This window comes from Euprymna scolopes, chromosome 16, assembly GCF_053919585.1.
Source record: "Euprymna scolopes isolate OS-2025 chromosome 16, ASM5391958v1, whole genome shotgun sequence".
NCBI classification, from domain to species: domain Eukaryota; kingdom Metazoa; phylum Mollusca; class Cephalopoda; order Sepiida; family Sepiolidae; genus Euprymna; species Euprymna scolopes.
Window position 1 is genome coordinate 111,162,634 of NC_136497.1, and position 17,168 is coordinate 111,179,801.

The following is a 17,168-nucleotide window of genomic DNA, read 5'->3' on the forward strand; positions in this document are numbered from 1 at the left end:
ACAAGACTAAGAAATGAAATTTACCATATAAGTGTATTTTTGTACAAGGAATCAGAATATGCAACTGAAAATCTCCCAAAGTTTATGGTTTCCAAATAATCTGCAGTAAATGTGCATAAATGTGCAGCAATTCCTTAAAAATGCCATGTATCCATAAACAGAAAAGAAGTTGGAGAACTCAAAGTTGAATTGTAATGTGCTTTATGTACAAAAAACTTAAATCTAAACATAAGACCATTTAAAAATGAATATATTGCAATATTTCTTTGGTATTATTGTAGATTAACACCTTCTGTTTAACCCCACTCAACTCCTTCTGACCACCCCTCCAAAATGTGATTCTACCTTTTTAGGAAATTATGTATAAAATGCCATGAAAAACTTTAATGAAAGATAAACAAATTATTTTAGAATTGAATGTAAAATAATTTCCTATTACAGGTCATTCTAGCATTTTAGGGCAGTTAACTGTTTTTTTTTTTCTATGGGAAAATATGCATGCTTTTTTTTTTTTAAGATGATTATGTGTAGCTTTAAGAGGGTTTCTATGCAATGAGAATATGGGGAGGGTTGCCATTCGGACTTTGAATTAATTGTAGGGCTAAGGAAAATTATGTGTGAACATACTGAAAACTTGACAGAGACAAAGCTAACAAAAACAATATTAGAGGGGGGGAGCGGTTAGTTTCACAAAAATTTAATGCAAAATAATTCACCATTTTCTGGCCATTCTAGCATTTTAGGACAGTTAACCAATTTATTTTTATGTGTATTTTTCTTTAAGGAAGGATCTATTTTTTGTTTGTTTGTTTTACATGCTTGTATGTGGCTTACAGCGGTATTTTGTTGGGGGGCTTGCCACTCGAACTTAGTGTTATTGTTAGGGTTAAAGAGTGTTTTAGGAGGAGACTTGCCACACATAATTTGGATTAGAGGTGAAGTTAAGAGAGCTTTTTTTCAAAGAGAGTGTTCAAAAATTTGTTGATTTCTATTTTCGAGGTTGAAGGTGTTAATTCCATAGGCCGTTTATACTACGCTGGAGCAGGTTGTAAAAATATCTTTCGCTTAATAAGTAGAAAAAAAAAAACATAACGAAATAAAAAGCTTCCTAATTGTAGTTTGATGTGTTTTCTAACTGCTTTTAAAATTTCAAGAATATTGATATAGATTTTGAGGGTTTGTATTACTATACACATAGATTCGAAAAAGTTGTCAAAAAAACAAATATATAACAAATAAATGTTATCAAAAGCAAGTTACTTTTCTACCTAACTGGATAATTTTTTAGTGTTTTTATTTAATGTAACATGTTTATTCAGCTTGAAAACAGTGTTTACCGATGTTTTGGAAAATTTAAAATGGCGCCCGACTCTCTTGAAACGGTAAGTTTGGGGAAAAGAGTTAAAAATAAAAAAGTAGACAAAATACTGCTAGAAACTCGCTTAATATACGTTACCGTGACATGGGCTGACATATATTCGGTGAGCTTTTAACAGTATTTTGTATAGTTTTTTTATTTTTAACTCCTTTTCTCAAACTTACCATGTCAAAGAGAGTCGGTCCGGGCACCATTTTTAATTTTCCAGTACATCGGTAAACACTGTACGTTTTTCGAGCTGAATAAACATGTTACATTAAATAAAAACACTAGAAAATTATCCAGTTAGGTAGAAAAGTAACTTATCTTGCCTTTGATAACATTTATTTGTTATATATTTGTTTTTTGACAACTTTTTCGAATCTATGTATAAACGAGATTTTGATACTTATTTTGATTTTGAAAAAAAAAAAATTGTGGCTGTTCGCAGTAAAACATTGTTTTAATTCGCTGTTCAAAACTAATTTAAAGAATAAAAGTGCATGCAAGCTATATATCTACAAAAGTTTATTTTGTTTTTTTAACCATGTTTTTAAATTTGACGAGAAATGTGAGAAATTGCAACAGATTCATAATGCCGAATTGGTTGGGATTGTTGTTATTATACATTCTGAAAACCGAATAGTTCTAAACTAATTTTATTCTGATAACAAAATAGCTCTAATTAAACATAAGAACATTTATATTCATATTTTCATGTTTTTTCTTAATTCGTTCTTGAATAAAAATTAAAGAACGCGTGTTTGTTTACAACTGTGCTATCGCTGATTCTACAGGCTGGAGCTGCTGCTGCTGCTGCTGCTGCTGCTGCTGCTTCTAGTAATACTAACTTCATTTGACCAAATTCGAGAAATAGAAACAATTTTTTTTTCGGGTAGGTCCTTTTAAATTATCAATTACCGCGGTCCTACTCAACATAAAATAATACTTTTAATTGATAAAGATAGTAAAAAGATTGATTTACTGGGTGTCCGAAGAATTTTTTTTTCAAAATGTTTCGATACTCGTCATATTAAAGTCTTATTTTTAACACGACAAAAAAAGAAATCGTAAAAAATATTTCGGACACTTGACAGTATTAAGATTAACACCTCTTCTAATTGGTTCCCAAATCTCATGACGAAATTCTTCATACAATCACAGTACGGACCTTTAGAAAACAGGGGGGGTCATTACAAAACCTTACCAAAAACGCCATTTTATGACGTTCACATTTTTATCACTTTATTTGCTTAAAACTCTTAAAATATATAATGTACATTCATATTTATTAATTCATTTGAAAGTATATTCATTTCCGAACAAAACAGTAGTAATTTGAAGACTTGAAGTGCTTTGGTTTAAAAAATATGGCTATTTTAGTAGAACTACCTTGAAATCTGATTATCCAAAGCGTTTTTTCGTCCGTGTGTATTACTAAGTCAAGGGGAAGGCGTTTCGAATGTAGACTCCAAGCCCATGCATGTTTATCAGAGTTCTTATGGCAGAGTGGGAGATATTCAGGCATGTTAAAGTAGTTAGAGGGGATGGAGAAGTGTAGGTTAGTCTCACTTAGTGCTAAGATATCCGGGGTGTTTGTTAGGAGAAATGCTTCAGAATTAATATGAAATAGATTTCTTTTTGATAAAAAAATTAAGTTCAAGAGATAGAAGTGATCACATGACTATCCAGTAGTTTATAATTCTTAAATAAATCATGCAATCAATTTTTCATCATTAACAAATTTAATGTTTACATTATTAATGGTGTAATGTTAAAGTTGTAAAATCAAGTTATTTCAGTTATAAATTATTTTCCTTTATCAGTGAACTTTTCAGTGATGTCAGCCTTCTCACGTTTTCACAAGGCAATTGTGACATTTGGACGTGTAAACTTGCAGCTGATAGAAAAATGAGGTGAGCACATGTTCTCTTAATTCCCAACTTCATTCTTTGTCTAAAAATACATCAAAGCAGAGAAATTAGGAACCTGTGATGTCTGGAAAATCTACAACATTGTAGTAAATAATCGACAATCAACAATTCCCCCACTATCCAACAATTATCAAGTTGTTTGCACAGCAACTGAGAAGGCTAACATGCTTGCCAGTCGGTTTGCCTCAAACTCTACATTGGACCAAGCAAACCACTTCCTCCCTGATTTTTCTTTGTGGACTGACATCACACTGGATGATCTGAAAATTACCCCTTCTCAGGTGTATGATATAAAAAACAGACACCTAAAAAGCATGTGAACTATCATCCCAGCTGTGCTATTAAAAACAAATGCACCACAGAGGTTACTCCAGTTCTCTCCAAACTTTACAACAAATGCTTTAATGAATCTTGTTTTCTTGACTGCTGGAAAACTGCTTCTGTGGTACCAGTATTCAAGAATTCTGGCGAAAAAACTGACCCAGTAAATTATCGCCCCATTAACCTCCTCCCACTTTTCGCCAAAATATTTGAGTCCATAATTAATCAAGCTCTAGTCAATCACCTTACAGCTGCTAAACTTCTGACCGACCTACAATATGGATTTAGACAAGCCGGTTCTACAGCAGATGTCCTAATCTCTGAATGTATATACCATATACTGGACAAAGCAGGAGAGGGTAGAGCGGTAGCCCTCGATATATCTAAGGCTTTTGACAAGGTATGGCACGATGGTCTTCTCAGGAAAATCAGATCATATGGTATCACCGGGCGAATACTTAACATAATTAAATCCTTCTTAAATAAGAGAAGAATTCAGGTTGTCCTTAACAGTCGTACATCTAAACAATATGATATAAATGCGGGTGTACCTCAGGGGTCTATTCTTGGACCTTTATTATTCCTAATATTCATAAATGACCTCCCTGATAAAATTGTTTCTGAGATGGGTTTATTTGCTGATGATACCACATTCTATAACAGACACAAGGGGAAAACAAATGAACACAAAGCAATGGCAGAAACAAAACACTAGAGGAAGACCTCCAATCCATAGTGGAATGAGGACAAAAATGGATGATCACATTCAATGCTGCCAAGACTAAGCTTGTTTTCTTCAATAATTACAAGAAACCTTCTCAACCATCAATAGCTATATCTAAAGATACATTACTTACCATGAAAGTACTTCTTTTAAACTCCTTGACTTAATGTTCACAGGAAACATGAGTTGGAACAGATACATTGAAAGTATTGCTAGAGCTGCTGCGATGAAGGTGAGCTCTCTCTACCATGCTAGAAAGTTACTTACGCCTGAAAGTATCCTGTACCTCTATAAGGCCACCATTCGTCCAGGTTATGGAGTATTGTCGCATTTGGACTGGTGCACCTGCTACTAGTCTCTCGCTCCTGGACAGGGTTCAAAAGAGAATCGCCAACTTGATAGGTTTGAACTGTCATCCAAGCTTTAACCTCTGTCCCATTGATGAAATGTTGCATCCCTCTGCCTATTCGACAAGTATTGTGCTGGATGCTCCATTTAACTACAAACACTTGTACCCCCTCAATGTAAATACCTCTGACAACCCAACAATCAGCAAAATGCCACCCTTACACAGTAAACATCCCTAGATGTAAGAAGGCCTTCTACTCTAATGGTTTCTTCCCCAGAACTGCTAGACTCTGAAATTTCCTCCCTGGTTGTTTTCTCAATTGTACTGACATGCAGAAGTTCAAGTATAAAGTGAATAGACATTTTGCTGTTCAACTCCCTACATAATATCCCTCACCTTATGTCCCCAATAGTAGTCCCCCTACATCAAATTGGCACTGTGCCTTGTTTGGGGTAAAAATGAAATAAAAAGAAAAAAATATACATGTTACATACAGCTGACAGTATTTTTTAACAGAACATACTCGTTAAACAATGTTTTTTATATTTATTATTAATCAGCAGAAGAAAAAAGACAAATCATAATATATTAGTTTAGTACCCTAATAAGTTAGAATGACTCTCAAAAGTAGAACTGCATTTTCTTGGAGAGGGAGAGGTTGAGAGTGTTAATGTAAAAATTTATCAAAGTTTGTTGTTAAAATTATGAAATTCTTATGAGTAAAAAAAACATGTTTTAACACTGTATATTAATTGCTGTGTGGAGGGTAGGTAGGTTTCATTAGTATATTATAAAATTTTTTTTTTTTCCTCTGAAAGATGAACGGTTTTATTCAATACATCAATTCAAATAGATAAAGCAATCCACTTACACTATCATTTAGTAATCCATCAAAACTATCATTGATACCAATGATATTATAACCACGGGTAAGTCCCAAACGAACAAAGGATCTCATTGCAGCATTCATTCCACAAGCTGGAGCACCAATGTTCATAATTGCCAAATTCTTACTTTTCTGAAAAGAAAAAAAAAAAAAAAAAAAAAAAAAGAAAACATTAAAAAAAAGTACAAATAAGTATGATTTTGTAATACTTTCAATTTCAATTAAGAAAATATTTTCTGTTAATTTTGAAAGGATCAGAAATAGAGAAAAACTGGTTTAAGAGAATATAACTATACGAAATTAAAAGGACAATATAAACTTAATACAACCTACTATTCACAAGATTTAAATAAAATATATAACTAATATTTACAACTTACCCATATATGGTTATGATTTATAAGATGTGAAGTTTTTCTTCTTTACAAAAACATAAAGAGGCAATTAAGTTTCAAAGTAAATGTGAGCTTACATCAAAATAAAAAATTCTTGGATTCACTTGCATTTATAAAAAATCTTGTTGCAGAAATTTTTAAATAATTATTTAATCATAACTGATGACAATTGATAAAACTATTCCCATTTTGTGGAATATATTAAATTTTTAAAATTGAAAATTAACACAATTTAAAGTCAAAACTAATAATAATCAAATTGTTTTAAAATATCAAAAATAAAAATACACTGAGTAAATAAATTGGGAATACTTGCTCCAAGATTAGTTATAATTTTTGTGCTACAGTATAAAAATAGATAAAAGTTTACTACTTTAATAGATTGTTAACTAATATTTGCTCCTATTAAAACAGGAGAAAATGTTAGTTAAATTATTTTGTGTTAGTAATTCCATGACAAAATGTAGGTTTACTTATGCACTACAGCTTTTAGAAAGCATCACATATAAAATAATATACAAATACTTCATCAAAACTATTTGTAATATTATTTTACATGTGCTGTCTTGTGGGTTCCTTTGATCATGAAAGCATTCAAATATAGCAGTTCATTTTTTTTACAAGAATTTTCACTGATTAATTTATTTAATCATATAACTTGAAATATGAACATTTTAAGATGTAAACACATCCAACAATTTATAACTTTACTAAATTTTCTTTTAAATATAAGGAAAATCAGAATGAAGTTATTGAATCAGTTGAGAAGTTAATGACTTATTTCAAATAAGAGAACACATAATTCTTGAGCTTAATAAATTCACAACATTTCAAAAAAAATTTTATTACAAAATTTAGCTAATAATTAAAGGCAAATCTATAAATTTATTATTATATATGAATTTTATACAAAGCTGGAGCGAAACAGGGGGAAAAAATGTTTCTCTGAAAACACACATGCAATATTCAAAATACATTTAAATAGTTCCCAATGGAATACAATTAATGAAACAATGTTGATTTCATAAATTTCACTTCAATAGAAAATGATTTATTTACATCATTTACCATCAAACTGGTATCTTTAACTTGGTTGTAATAATCAACATTCCAACTGCTGCAAATTTAAACCTTTTTTTAAATGTCACAGTACAGTAAACTTTATGGAAATTCTGAACTGAATCTTCCATTTGATCTGTTCTTATTCCACTGCTAGTAATCACAGTAGATCTCGTATTTGGTAACTTTACAATAAACAGCTCATTCTATTTATTTAGATATTTTTATGCCACAAAACCATTTTTCCTGTGATAATAAACAACCAAGATAGGGGACATCAGTTTGATTATAAATAATGCAAATGAATTTTTTTTTTTTTCAAAAATTCAAAAGGCAGAAAAAGTATTTAAAAATAAAAAAAAAACTTTAAATAAAAAATAATCTCATTTATTGAACAAAACTCAATTGAGAATTACAAAATTTATCAGATGTAATTCAAATTATAATATCCTTTGACATATTATCCTTGTTAGAAGTATTTAATTTGTTAATGAAAATTTTACTTCATTGTATTTTTTACAAGTTTATAAGCATATTTTGCATGATAGATTTCACAAATTAATCAAGAGGAATAATTAAAATTAAACCAAACCACTTATTCTTACATTTATTATTAAATCTTTTTTATATGAAAGCAAAGTAAGCATGTATAGCATTGAAGTATAGCTCCTAGTAATATTATCAGCAAGAAGTTTTCAAATTTACAAAACACCATGAAATAAAATATATATTTATAAGTTAATTTAAAGAGCAAAATTAAAGCAAATCAGATACATTTGGAAAGATTAAAATTATAGACAAAAGCAGCAAAATATATTTGAAATGTGGGTTTGTAGCAAATAAGTCAAAACAGCACAACTGTGAGATTTAAGGGACAAGAAATCACAAAGCTAAATAATTTTCTGTTCAAAGTTCAAACAAAATTTATAATTCTTGCTCCAAATATTTAAATTAAATATGAATTTTTTATGCTACCTTCAAATAATTCTTATTTAAAATGGCAACATTGTTAAATTAGAATATTCCAAATTTTATACAATTTATGCATTATTATTATTTGTTGTGATTTTTTTTCTTTTACAAAAAATTTGCAATTATTTTATTTAAATGTTTTTTAGTGTGTTTTTTATGACACCCATGCTTGTGTAGGTAATACTGTGACCTTTGTAAATAGAAAGAGACCTAGTTACTGAAAAATGTTGCTATGTCTGAGGTCCAAGCAGGATCTGTCAAACAGTCAGATAATGATGAGAGCTTTTTACAAAAACATTAAAAAACTTAAAACTTGCAAAAGAAAAATAAGAAACACGATTTATACTGAAACTGAACTCAATATTAATTAAAATAAAAAAGAAAAATGAGAATTCAAACAGGAAAAGTTGTGTTGTTTCTGTAAAACAACATTCTGTAAATAAGCATTTTATGGTTTCATGGATTTAAAAGAGTAAAATTTGTTTATCATTTACTTAAAAATTTGCATAAAAAAATAAAGGAACATTTGAACATTGAAAATGAACTTTATTTGATAGAAATTAAAAAGGAAAAACAAGAATTGTGTATGTAAAATTACATATGTTTGAAGCAAGAGACAATAAAATATTGAATTATGAATTTAGGGAATAAGCAAACAATTCAACAAACAAATTAAAATCGAATAATAAATAATTTTTAAAAATAAAAAAACGATATATTTAATAAAACCTATCTAAATTCAAAGAAATAATTTAAATAGAAAGTTACTAGTACAGAAATATATCTTAAATCAAAATTATAAAAAACCAACTGGATAATTTATTTAGAAATGGGTTTCTAAATAATAATGTTATTTCAGCACAGTTCGTATTTTGCATAAACACTAAAAACTAATTAATTAATGAATTTTGCGTTCTTATTTAGAATTCGGCTTCATAAAAAAAAAATACAGAAAATATAGACAAACCTTTATTTATTATGTAAATTGATCAATTTTTTTTTCTTAAAATCAAATTTTATAACAAGTGAAACAGGAAGCACTATGTTTATTAGAATATGTTAAATTTCAGGGATGGACAATTCGATTATCAAGATTTTGTATTGAAAAAAATTAAGTTTTTGTTTCACTAAAAATTGTCAATTTAATTTTTATTTTTAGTTAAACCACTGTAAAAGAGAAATAAAAAATGCAAGAGAGCTATATGCTCTGTAAAATGTTTTTGACTCCTAAATGTGACGAATGGATTCGCCAATCATTTTTATAACCACCAGCTGTGCTAAACAACCAATGAAAACCTTTCAAAATTATAAAAATTGTTCAAATTTGGATTCAATCAGTTCGCCGTTAACTATGCCACGGACTGCATTTGATTCTTGGCCGCCATCTTGGTTACTGCCAATTACTGATCTGAACTACGCCGTCATCTTTGTTCAACATAATGTCTCAAAACTTAACAGGTTATGGGCCCAGTCTTTGACAGTCTAAAACAATACCCTGTTATACTTTTTCTATCCTCAGAGTTACCCTAATCTGAATCTGAAAATCCTTCTAAATTTAGACGATATGTAGACTTTTTAAGTATTAAAGATTGTTCCTTGGTTCTTTTTAGGTAACGAAGGATTTGTTTGGCACGATTAAGGTCCTTACTTGTCGGGTTCGATAAGTTTTGAGAAAGCTTTGTTACAGTGTAACATATGTCAGGCCTAGTTGTGGTCATCAAGTAGATGAAGCTCCCTACCATTTCCCTGTATATTCGATTATCTATGGATTTTGTTTCGGTCCCTATATTTTTATTGTGGTCATCAAGTAGATGAAGCTCCCTACTATTTCCCTGTATATTCGATTATCTATGGATTTTGTTTCGGTCCCTATATTTTTATTTATGTCCATTTCGACGGGAGTTGAACGCGGCTTGCAATCTTGCATTCCGAACTTGAGCAGAATTTTTTCAATGTATCATGATTGGTTCATAGTTCAAGTAAATTTTATACCGAGGAACCATGACAGTCGTTCAAGATCGGCCATTTTAAATTTTTTATTTAATTCATTTTTAACATCTTTTAAAGTGTTGTACCTACATTTTTGGTATACATGCACGCGTCTACGGGACATTGCTTGAATTCCTGTTCTACTAAATAATTATGGAGTGTTAAATTCCAATTGTGTGCACTTTGTTTTAGTCCATATAACAATTTATTTAATTTCCACATTAAATCCAAAGTAACTGAACAGCGGCTTGGTTCCCACCAGTTTTGGCAAATAGCAAAAAGGATCCTGAACAGAAGTGTGCGTTCTATCTCAACCATCATCAATGGATCTGAGGTCATCTCGTCAGCATCAGACAAAGCCAAACTATTTGCCAAGAGCTTTGCTGCTAATTCTACTCTATGTGACCAAAGCCATCAACTCCCCATATTTCCTCCTATAACAGACAACACGCTATGCAACATACAAATATCTGTGTGTGATGTCGCCAAGCTAATCAAGAACCTTGATTCCAGTAAAGATTCCTGACGGTATTCCAATTATAGTGTTGAAAAAGCTTCAACCAGAACTTGCTCCCATACTTACAAAACTGTTTAAGCATTGTCTTAAGAAGTGCTTCCAACACTCTGGAAAACCTCATCAGTATGCCCTGTATTTAAGAATTCAGGTGACAGGTAATCTCCCTCTCAGTACAGACCAATAAGTCTCCTGTGTGTCATGAGTAAGTTGCTGGAATCCATATTAAATAAAGAAGTAGTCAACCACCTGAGCAGAAATAACCTTCTTAGTGACATGCAATATGGTCTCCGTTCTGCTAGATCTACAGCAGATTTGCTAACGGTTACATCTCATAGGATTAATAAATCTCTCAACAAAGGCTTCCTTTCTTTGACATATCAAAGGCCTTCGATAAGGTATGACATAAAGGCCTACTTTCCAAGATTTCCAACTACGGTATAACTGGAAATGTTTTCGCAATTATTAAATCATTTCTCTCTGATAGGCTCATAAGAGTAGTGGTTGATGGGCAGAAATCAGAAGCCCATAGTATTAATGCTGGAGTCCCTCAAGGGTCCATCCTGGGCCCAACATTCTTCCTGATATACATCAATGACCTCCCAAAACACATACTTAAATCATTCGTTGACATCTATGCTGATGACACAACCATCTATGGCAACACATCAAAGGCTGTAAATGACAAAGTTCTCTCTGATTCTCTCTCCTCTCATTTTGAGTGTATGGTGCAATGGGGAAAGGAGTGGCTGGTTAATTTTAATGCATCTAAAACTAAGCTTCTATCTTTACATCATCAACGCTCTGATCCCCATCTGGCATCAATTGAAATGGATGGCTCTCGCCTTGGGGAGGCTCCATGTTTTGACAAGCTTCTGGGATTGACCTTTACTCCTGATTTGAAATGGAACACGTACATCAAATCTGTTGCTAAGGTCGCTGGAAAAATGGTGGGATCTGTCTATCGGTCCAGAAGATATCTCACTACTGATGCAATTCTCTATCTATATAAAAGCCAAGTACGTCCAAGGATGGAGTACACCTGCTATATCTGGGCAGGAGCTGCTAAAAACAGCATATCCTGCCTTGACAGAGTACAAAATAGATTTTGTAGCCTTTTCTCTTCCCTGCAACCTCTCTTCCACAGAAGGGACGTTGCGAGCCTGTTGTTGGTTTATCATTATTTCCATGGCAAGTGCTCGTCTGAGCTCCAATCTCTGGTTCCCCCCCTTGCCAATCTTTCATGAAAAACACCCGCCTAGCTGAAACCACTGTCAGTAATTTTCCCCACTCTTTATCTGTGCGTAAATCAAAACGTAGATTCCATGAACAAAGCTTCTTTCTTAGAAGTGCACGCCTGTGGAACTCTCTTCCGTTTGCCTGTTTCCCACCTGACTACAACTTGGATGTCTTCAAGTCCAACATAAACAGGTTCCTGTTGAACCGCCCCCTTAAGTAAGACACTTTATCAGATCTCCATTACTAGCGATTACTACGATATTATCTTTTATTTATTTATTTTTTTTCTTTTTACACAGTGATCACCACTTATCAAGGCCCGGAAGCCACTCAGGGATAAGGGTTATTGCAAATACATTACGTTAGTGTGGAGATTTGATGAAGTGTTTATTTAAGGGGGCGGTTCATTAGGAATTTGTTAACATTGGACTTGAAGACATCTAAGTTGTAGTCCGGTGGGAAGCAGGCAGACAGAACAGAGTTCCACAGGCGTGCAGTTCTAAGAAAGAAGCTTTATTCATGGAATCCACATTTTGATTTAGGTACAGATATAGAGTGGGGAAAATTTTCACAGTGGATTCAGCTAGACGGGTGTTTTTCGTGAAAGATTGGCGAGGGGGGATCAGAGATTGGAGTTCAGACGAGCACCTGCCATGGAAATAACGATAAAACAAGGATAGGCTCGCAACGTCTCTTCTGTGGGAGAGGTTGCAGGGTAGAGAAAAGGGAATCCCCCACTAAGCCACAAAGTCTATTTTGTACTCTGTCAAGGCAGGATAGGCTGTTTTAGCAGCTCCTGCCCAGATATGGCAAAAGTATTCCATCCTTGGACGTACTTAGTCCAATAGACCAATATAGATAGAGAATTGCATCAGTAGTGAGATATCTTCTGGAGCGGTAGAAGGATCCCACCATCTTTCCAGCGACCTTGGCAACAGATTTGATGTACGTGTTCCATTTCAGATCAGGAGTAAAGGTCAAACCCAGAAGCTTGTCAAAACACGGAGCCTCACCCAGACGAGAGCCATCCATTTCAATTGATGCCAGATGGGGATCAGAGCGTTAATGATGTAAGGATAGGAGTTTGGTTTTGGATGCATTAAAGGTAACCAGCCACGTCTTCCCCCACTGAACCACGCGCTCGAGATCAGAGGAGAGAGAATCAGAGAGAACTTTGTCATTTACAGCCTTTGATGTGTTGCCGTAGATGGTCGTGTCATCAGCAAAGATGTCAACAAATGATTTAAGTATATGTTTAGGGAGGTCATTGATGTAGGATCAGGAAGAGAGTTGGGCCCAGGATTTGACCCCTGAGGGACTCCAGCATTTATATTGCAGACCTCTGATTTTTGTCCATCTACCACTACTCTTATGAGCCTATCGGAGAGAAATGATTTAATGATTGAGAAAACATTTCCAGTTATACCGTAGCTGGAAATCTTGTGAAGTAGACCCTTATGCCATACCTTGTCGAAGGCCTTTGATATGTCAAGAGCAATTGCCCTAGAAAGGAAGCCTTTGTCAAGAGATTCACTAATCCTGTGGGATATAACCGTCAACACATCTGCGGTAGATCTTACAGAACGGAAACCATATTGTGTGTCACTAAGAAGGTTATTCCTGCTGAGGTGGTTTACTATTTCTCTATTTAATATGGATTCCAGCAACTTACTCATAACACACAGGAGACTTATTGGCCTGTACTGAGAGGGAGATGACTTATCACCTGAATTCGTAAATACAGGGCAAACTGATGAGGTCTTCCAGGGAGTCGGAAAGCACTTCTCCTTAAGGCAGCGCTTAAATAGTTTCGTAAGTATGGGAGCAAGTTCTGGTTGAAGCTTTTTTAACTCTATAATTGGGATGCCATCAGGGCCAGTTGCTTTACTGGAATCAAGGTTCTGGATTAGCTTGGCGACCTCATGCATGGATATTTGTATGTTACCTAGCGTGTTCTGTGTTATAGGAGGAAATATGGGGAGTTGATGGCCTTCGTCGCATAGTGTAGAAGTAGCTGCAAAGTTCTTTGCAAATAGTTTGGCCTTGTCTGACGCTGATGAGATGACCTCTGGTCCATTGATAATGGTTGGGATAGAACGCACACTTCTGTTCAGGATCCTATTTGTTATTTGCCAAAACTGGTGGGAACCAAGCTGCTGATCAGCTACCTTGGATTTAACAGACTGGGCACATAGCTCTCTAGCATTTTTTATTACTCTTTTACAGTGGTTGTTGGCAGTCCTGAAAGCAGCTTTAGTCTCAGTGCATCTATTACGTTGGTAGATATGGAAAAAGTGATTTCTGTGTGCGATAGCAGCAGCACATTCTGGGGAGAACCATGGCTGGCTGTTAGGTTTTTGTTGGAATTTTTTAGATGGTATGAATTGGTCTATGCCTACAATTAACCATTCGGTCAGATCTGATACTATAGAGGACACTTCCTTTTTAAACATGGAGCGCAGAGGTGGTGACTCCTTTGTAAAAAAAAAAAAAAAAAAAAAAAGTTAAAATAAAGAACTACTTGATCAATTTCCATGATTTTTGGAATATGACATTTTTGTTCCGTGATGAGTACATACATCATAAAGATTTTTCTGTTTTTTGCTTTGTTTTTTTATTAAGTTGAATTTTAAATAAGGACTGAATTTTGTGTTATAAACTTATTGATGCAAAAATTCAAAACTATTTCAAAGCAGACTGGCAAAAATTTCTAAAAATTATTTGTTTAACAGGTTTAAAAACAAAAAAATTAATTTTCAATTTTGTGGCCAAATTTTCACTAAAGAGGATTGTAAAAAATTATTTTGAGAATTGAAATAGAAAATAACCATCGTTTGTTATAGTTCTGTGGATTCATGACTGTTGAACTGTTGAATCCTGTGATGAGTTAGCAGGTCATAGAATGTTTAATAACATGGTCTTCTATTTACAAAAGTTACAGTAAAACCCTTACAAAAAGAGTAACTTTAGTTCATCAGGCTAGGAATAAACAAAGAATCATAAAGATATAAAAAATAAATGAGAATCATACAGCTGTAGTTCCTGAACAAATTCACAAATATCTCCTAGGGTGTTGGAGAAAGACCCCTAGGAATATATTCTGAAACTACATTAATCAGGATATATTTGGATAAGTATATCCCAAAGATTTTTGATCAAGGAACAACCCTAACCTTTAACTTCACATTTATAAAAAGAAAATGACATTTTACTTTATAACTTGATAAATGGAGATAGACGCTTTAATCAAATGTTTTGAAAGGACATTATCTAGAAGAACTATAATTCGGTTTACTTCTGTCAATCCAGTTTTAAAATAAAAGCCTCAAATTTTATTAAATAAAAAAAAAATGATGTAATACTATTGATACAATTTAATATAGCATTATTTCAACCATTTTTATAAGTCATGAACAAAGATAAACTCAAAAATAAAATAATAATAGATGAAAATGTCATCAAACAGCACACTTTGAATAAATACTGTTTTGAATTAATTTTTTTTTGTTTTGGCTTTTTTCTTTTTTTTTTTTCAAATAAAAGTAACTTTGAAATATTTATATTTCACCATAAAAGTTATTGATTTCAACTTTTGGAATTCTTTCCTCCCAACATAACATGTGATTCTCCTTTCTTGCTAACCCTAAACAATGTATGTTGAGTGCTATAATCAAAGCTAATGACAATACCAATGAATGTTCACAAACTCAGACAAATTTATTTTATATTCTCCTTTCTTATATAAAGGTTTAGATTTAAACTGACACCAATACACTTGCAAATTGAGATCCAACTTACATTCATTTAGAGTCATTTACAATGTATTTATAAAATAAGTTAACTATAGCTTTGGTTTCTCCTATGGGAGCTGGAAGAAATTTACTTTTTCCAGATAGTTTATTATTTGTGATGTAGACACATTTCAAATAGCATTATGAAATTTGGTGTATGATAGTATTCCTGTATTTTGTATGGTCAATTAGAATATGTTTGACTGTGAAGGCGCGGCTTTCATTTGGGGTGTGTGTATATCTGATTTTAACTCTTTGAAAGGGTATTTTCTTAGAATATATATTTTTTTCGTATTGTGTAATATGATGGTAAAGATTTAGCTAACCTCCTTTTTATGATGAAAATAAAGCAAATACACAAATATTCAAGTAAACTAGAGAAATTTGTACAAATTCTGGCTATTCTAAAATGCAAAATATTGGCTCAAATTTGCTTGATAGCACTTGTTTTTTGTTCAAACGAGATGAAATCAAAGATTACAAATAAAAAACATATGAATAAGAACAAATATTTAAATCAATAGAATATAAAAAAATCAAGCGAGAGAAACAATACTTAAAACAATTCATTAGGAGATGAAAACTGTTATAAGTGATTGTTTGAGGAATGAATTAAGATATTTGAAAGGAAGAATCAAACTCACAGTTAGAATGTTTTAAAGGTATAGAGTTCACTAATTTATGGTCAATATTACAAACAGAATATATTTCAGTGCAAATAAGAAAATTTACATACTTTACCTCATTTGATAGATGTACCTAGGAAATCGAATTCATCAGAAATACTTAAATCTGATGCAATCTTTATCAAAAGGTATAAAGACGGAAATACATGTAAGTTAATATCTTAGAATAGTGTTGCATAAGACATTCATAAATATGCGCAATAAACTTTGGAATTCTAATCTTGAAAAATAGTAGTGACACATCAAACTGTTTTGTAACGTAAAATGGATAATTAAAAACAATCATAGAAATCATTTTAAAAAGTAATAGGAAAAAAACACTTAAAATAACCAAAAAACTAATTTATTTCTATTAAACTAACTTAAATTCAAAGTAACATTCCTGACTTAAATTGCTTTCTATTACTATATTTATTTATGCCACTTTGGACATCTATTTTAATTAATAATCTTATTTCAAGTTTTGATAAAAAGAAAGCTACACTGGCATGACTGATAATAAACTTTGCTAAACACTTTATTAGCATTTACTATTAATGTAAGAAAATAAACCTCTAAAAATCACAACAGAACTGAAGACAACAGATCTTCAGTAAAGGGCTTGATATACTTTTGACTAGAGCTATATCAATAATAAAGTTTCAAGGTAAATTCAATATGCTTACAATCACATAATAAATCAAATTAATTTCAATATTTCATATACAACCCAAAATATCCTTATAAATTCATTGATTTTTAATTTATCCACTTCATGAATAATGCTCTACAGATTCTAATATTACTCTATTAGAAAAGAATGATATATGGCAGATTTAAGTTTGAAATTTTTTTCATCAATACCTTTCCAGTGTGAGAAGAGATATCAGAAAAAGTTGTTCTATATTTAGTAATCATATTATTTTCTTATGCAAAGTAATTAAACCTAAGGATTCCAACCTATAAAAAAACT

General features: G+C 32.1%; 1 protein-coding gene across 5 annotated transcripts in view; it reads right to left on the bottom strand.

The window, feature by feature from the left end:
• Window positions 1–17,168, bottom strand: part of LOC145296052 (ATP-dependent 6-phosphofructokinase-like) — a 224,438-nt gene that overhangs the window by 96,766 nt on the left and 110,504 nt on the right. For 3 of the 5 annotated variants that reach the window (XM_080142107.1, XM_080142111.1, XM_080142110.1), the window contains exons 13-14: window positions 16,272–16,289; window positions 5,557–5,703 (exon numbers count right to left, since the gene is read on the bottom strand). In XM_080142107.1, the coding sequence (XP_079998233.1) occupies window positions 5,557–5,703; window positions 16,272–16,289 (165 nt within the window). The remainder of the gene's footprint in view (window positions 1–5,556; window positions 5,704–16,271; window positions 16,290–17,168) is intronic. The other 2 variants (XM_080142108.1, XM_080142112.1) reach the window with 1 other exon arrangement.